The 5,928-nt window shown below is 46.4% G+C and overlaps 1 protein-coding gene across 1 annotated transcript; it reads right to left on the minus strand.

Moving 5' to 3' along the window:
- Positions 1-542: 542 nt before the first annotated feature.
- Positions 543-2,122, minus strand: GPR88 (G protein-coupled receptor 88). Its single transcript, XM_019528376.1, has one exon. The coding sequence runs from the start codon at positions 1,728-1,730 to the stop codon at positions 645-647; it is 1,086 nt and encodes a 361-aa protein (XP_019383921.1). The 5' UTR covers positions 1,731-2,122; the 3' UTR covers positions 543-644.
- Between the last annotated feature and the right edge of the window lie 3,806 nt (positions 2,123-5,928).

Genomic DNA, 5,928 nt, shown 5'->3' on the forward strand with positions numbered 1-5,928 from the left:
AGATGCCCGCAGAAGGACAGACCTTCTACCCTTGCACATCGTGTGGGCCTCCACTTGAGAAGGCAGGAAAGCCTGTTGTGGATGGGCAGTGGGAATGGAGAGCTGGAAGTGGGGTGGGACTGCCAAGGCAGTTCCCAGATGCTTATTTAGCATCCCAAGCCCTGAAGCCCCACTGTAAAATAGCTTCTGAATCACCCACAACCAAGTGCCACCTTCCTGTGAGGAGGGCTGAGCAACCCCAGGTTCACAACCTCTCTAAAGGAGTCTCCATGGCAACATTTTTACACCACAGTGGTTGTAACCCCTAGACACAAGCATCTTACTCCTGTGAAGGAACCTCAGTTGGCAGTGTACAAGCTGAGAGGAAAGCAGAGGGGAAACCAAAGACCTGGAGAACAACAGGGTCCTCTGAAGTATCCAACCCCATCAGCTTTCCCAGGCCACATACATGCCACGGGGAAGGAAATCAGTTGGATGTACATTTTAGCCTTGCAGCATCTGTGAAGCAGCATCCAAAGTCTCTCCTTCAGGGAGTAGAGGATTTTGCTCTGTGGTTCAGTGAGTCATTTGCACTCATACGCCTCCTACATGTTTCAGCATCTTGTCAAATCTTGCCAGGGGAGCCATATGTTTCCCCAAGTGGATCAGTGAAGCATGAGGTTACCCATGCTCTTCACCCTGGCACCCAGCTGTGGCAGCTCCTGAGAGGGAAGGGACACTGTGGGGAGGGCAGTGGCTGCTGCTGCCACAGCCACAGTTACACCTGGAGCGTCTCCTCCCGGCAACACTGAGCGTACGGAGCGCCTGAACTCCTCGTTCTTCCAGGTATAAAGCAGTGGGTTGAATGCTGACAGTGAGCAGAGCAGCAGCCAGCTGGTCGCTTGCAGTGCCTGGGGCATGGGCTGCAGGAAGAAGCCCAGCAGGCTCACCCACACCAGGGGCTGGGTGTCCAGGAGGAAGACACAGCAGAGGAGCAGCACAGAGATGCTGCTGAGGCGTCGCTGGGCCCGGCGTGGTGGCTGTGGGGCAGCAGGGAAGGGCAGCTGGTGCAGAAGGTGGAAGTTGAGGACACTGACCCGTTTGACACTGCCCCGTACCCGCCTCACGATGCCAAGATAGCAGTGGAGCAGCAGTGCTGTCTGGCTGAGCATGGCCAGAGGTACCAGCAGGGCAGTATAGTGCACACTGCTGCTACTGTGCCCCTGGGGTGACTGCTGTGAAGGCCACTGTGTCCAAAGCCTGGGCAGCAGCAGGACCAAGAGCAAGGCAAGGCCCCAGGACAGTCCAATCATCCACCCTACATGTCTCCGCTGGTAGATTGCTTGGTAAGTACTGGGTGCTTTAGTGATGAGCACATACCTGTTGAGCGCTACCAGAAGGTGAGAGACCAGGGAGACAGTGAGGCCAAGGCCCAGGAGCGCCCCCCGGAGCAGCCGGTATCCTGTTGAGTGGGCAGAAGGGGAGTTTGGTGGTAGCAGCCACAGCACCGCCTCCTGTGGCATCCAGAGGGCACAGACGCTCAGGTCAGCAGCACAGCCATTCACAATGAAAGCATTGCTGGTTGTCTGTAGCTTCTTGAAGGAGAAGACTAAATAAATAACCATCACATTGGATAAGGTCCCTGATATTGCTAACAAGGAGTACAGAAGAGACAAAGAGATCCTGGTCCCTGAGGACTCTTCACACAGCAGCAGCAGAGAGGAGCTGGCACTCCAGGAAGAGTTGGGCATCTTCTTGAATGCAACTCAGTCTCGGCACCTCCATGCAAATCTCATGCTTACCTGGGAAAGGAGGCTTTGAAGCAGAGACACAGACAGAGAGGAGCCAGAATAAGGCTCTAAGGCAGGTTACAGGTATAGTGCAGAGCATGCAAAGTCCAGTAGTATCCAACACAGGCAACCAATAGGACAGTCCAGAGAATAAAGCTAGCAGGAGTGGGGTTGCATAGTGAAGCTAGTAGTGTCCAGAGCAGGGAGCTGTCAGGGACAATCCAGGTCAGGCAGCTAACAGCATCCAGGAAAGCAGCAGCAAGGATGTTCCAGCTGTGAAAATGCCAAGAAAAGCAGCACCTGCAATCAGCAACAAGAGCAGCAGCAGCTGATATGAAGTCTTGCGGTTTCCTTCTGTGGTACTGTACATACCACATACATCATCCCAGGAAAATTCAGCCTTTCTCCTCCTCATGAATTATTCAGCAGATTTCCAACTTGTAAAAGCAGGAGGAAAATCCCAGCTGGCTCTGAAAATACTGCAGCTACACAGTGTGATTTTTCTCCCTCCCTCACCAACTCCATGGTTTGAATGCTGCCTCGCATGTATGTACACAGCCCCTTTCATCCTCAGCGAGCTTTTGACTAATAAAGGACTTTGTTCACCTGTCTCTGAAAGGCAGAGTATCTGGGGCAGAAACTCCCCTACCAGCTATTAATTTGAACTGATTTCTTCCGATTCTCCTTATTAGGTAGCACCACTCAGTGCTTCTGTAAAACCTATTTTTAAACCTAATTTTAGATCCAGTCTCTAATAGCAATGTGCTTTCTGAATTAAAAAAACACGTTGTCTCTTACATATAGCTCCTTGGCAACAGAACACTTTTCATGTAAGGGTGCTAACCCCTGTGTATGTATATTTTGGGTTATTTAGGGGATAGGAGGAAATGGAGACAACACAGGTGACTGAAATCTATTATACACTCCTCTCCATTGAATTGGTCATTGCTTTTCCTTGATGAATAGATTACTTTATAGTCTCACCCTGCAGCCCTAACTGCCATGACTAACGATAATAATAATAATACTGAAGGCACAGGGTGAGGTTTTCTGGAACTTGATATAAAAAGCTGCCAGTTCCACGCTCAGGGTCCCAAGCTGCTGTGGGTCCCACAAAATCCTTCTGAAGTTATATCTGAGGGTTATTGGAAACACTGTGGCTACAATAAAATGAAACCGAAGTTCTTCTGTCTGGCCAATATTACAGGAGAAAGTGTGTCAGCTTGCAACTAATTGGAGTGTGCTGAACAGAGCCTGCTAATAGGACTAATAGTATTGCAACCCTCTTATTAGAGCGCAAACGCTTTGAAAGTCCTTTGGGGCACACAGTCCTTTAAAGTAAGCAATTCTAATGGAGAAGCACAGGAGTTGTCACTGCAAACATGCTCCCTTTCCCTTTGATGCCAAGACACTTCTGCCACCCCCATGCTGCAGTGAAGCAGTCAGCCCAGTTTAAAGTGACATGTCTCTATGGCACAGCTTCTCATCACCCTGAGCTCCTTGTGTCTTGGGTACTGCTCAGGTTAAGTTATAATTATTGTTGGTTATTATCTTACAAAGTACATAGAATAAAATCCCAAATACTACAGGGCCAAACACAACAGCCTGTCTTCTCTTCTTTGTCATTTTTTCTCCAAATCATCCGCTTCACCTTTGGTTATAAAACAGGATCCCCCACCTTGTAAATTAAAAGATTATATTTACCTCTGTCTGTCTGGAGCCCCAGTGTAAGATTGTCTCAGCTCTAAACTACAAAAATTCAAAACAGCTATTAAGAGTAAGGTTTGTACTAGTGGTAGACATGTCTTGCCCAACCAGATCTTTCTTTGATCGGGGACTTAAGAAGTCATCTCCAAAGCTCACAGGTGGTGGGTAGGGGTAAGTGGGTTGTGGATTAGGTACTTTGAGTATAGTTTTCATTGTGTCATATGTCTTCCCATGCACAAAAAGCAAAACATCAGTGTTCAGCCTACATGGACTTTTATTTTAAAGAAATGACTAATGGAAAACTCTGATATCTTAATGGCAGAAAAATCAGCCCCTTCTTTCCTTGCAAAACTCCCTTCACAGTCAGCCACTTACATTTAGAAGTCTTGTGTGGAGGACATAAAATCCTTGCTACCAAGTCCCTTGGGAGTTCTGTACAAGAACCCTAATATTGACTTCTGCATGTACAGCTGAGATATCAAACTCACTCGGCTCTGGGCTGGGTTTGGAGGTGGAGCTTCTTGCAGCTGGATCTGGTCTGTAGGGAACCTCATGGGCCGGATACAGATGTGGCAGCAGTGTACATGATTACAGCAACCATGAGGGTTAACAGAACTACCACTTACCACCTGCTGCCAACACGTTTCCCATGAAGCTCCCCCACTCACCTAGGCCCCAAATTCACAGCCCTTGTAGGAGCCCTGCCAGCTGAACAATGCAGTCCCACAGGCCAGCTCCAGGCCTCAGGCCACGTGACACCCTTGATGTGCAAAGTTAGGCAGATTCTCTTCACCACAATGGGGTTTCAGAGGAGTGAGGACTGGCCATGTTCCATACCTGGGAGTTTCCTTGGTATGGGTGTTGCCTAGCATATACAGTCAACACAATGCTATATGTTGTGCCTGGATAGGGGCTAGAGGGAGCTGAGTAGCCAAAGTCACGGCAGGTTTCTTTGGTTGAATGTACACTCCTTCAAGCGGTCAGTTCAGACCATACTTTAGACTGCTCTTGGATCCCTCACTGCAGCTAAGCTCTCACACCAATAACATTTTTTTAATTATATCTGATTGGATGAGAGATTCCCTTCAATTCTGTCAGATAATGACTTGCCCCCATTATACCTTAATCCTGTTGTGTCTTGATTACAGCCGTGTAATATGAGCATGAAATCTTCATCACTTAGGAAACTCCACCTGGTACAGAACACTACAGTGAATCTCTTCAAGATGGCACAGAGACCTTTTCTCTGTTGTCTACAATGGATTGCTACAGAATTTCAAATCAAATTTGGGGTCTTGGTCTTTATTTTCAAGGCACTCATGGTCTGGGCTCACCATTACCAGAGAAGTTCTAGTATAAAGACTGTGGTCAATTAAGTTTGCCCTCTGACACAGTGGAACTCTTCAATAATGGTAAGGCTCACCTTTGTAGGAGACAAAACTTACAGGCAAGTCCAACTCAGTAGAACAGACTCTCATAGGAACTAAGGATCATCATAGACCTTACTGCCTTTGTTTTGAAGAGCAGGTTGCCTTCCTCAAATTTGCCTTCTTTAACATAAGCACACAACAGCACATACATAAAAAACTCCTGCCCTTCCTCTGACAAAACCCCTACAAAAAGAATGAGTAGTAAAAAGTGGTAAGCTAATGTAGATTAGCTTCCATTTTCCACAGATAAGGGTGTGTACATAAGCAATTAACACAGAGTTGCTGACAACCTTGTAAGTCTCTGTCCTCATTTACATCATGGTAACTTGCTCAAGTGACTATGTCCTGAATTGAATCAAGGTATTACACAAGCTTGACTACAGAGAATGCTATACCAAAAATGGAATCACTGGAAAATGATGACAATGCAATTCAAGTTTTCCTATTTCACAAGTAGATAGTACTGGTTTAACTACCACAACACATTATCTGGAACTATAGTTATAGCCTGAGACATTCCTGAAAAATATACAAGTTATTTTATGAAAAAAAAGAGAAGTTACCTACCTGTTGCTTAACTGGAGTTTTTCAGGATGCATCATTGAAATATGTATTTGCTCAGGGGAAGCCACCAGCAGGAAAAGATATAAATCATAGGAAAATAGCCTGAAGGGACCTCAAGAAATCAATCAAGTCCATCTTCCTGCTCTGAGGCAGGATAAATGCATCTATGGATCACTAAGGCTAGGTACAGTTATTACACTTAATGTGCGTTAAGCATATAGAAAGTTCTTTAAAGTCATAACAAAAAAGATGGTCATGGCACATAAAGAACTTTAAAAATGGTAGATCCTGTTTTAAGTTAACCCTCGATGGATGTGGTAATAGACTAAAACACTTTACATCAGAACACTTTATTGAATGCCTATACTACATTCACCCTGAGTACAGTAGGTTACATTCCCTCAACACCCCAGGGGCCTCTCAGTTGGGGGCTTGCTAGCCTCCACTGAGCAGAGGAG

Source organism: Gavialis gangeticus, unplaced genomic scaffold (genome assembly GCF_001723915.1).
Source record: "Gavialis gangeticus isolate Ggan-Ray unplaced genomic scaffold, GavGan_comp1, whole genome shotgun sequence".
NCBI classification, from domain to species: Eukaryota; Metazoa; Chordata; order Crocodylia; family Gavialidae; genus Gavialis; species Gavialis gangeticus.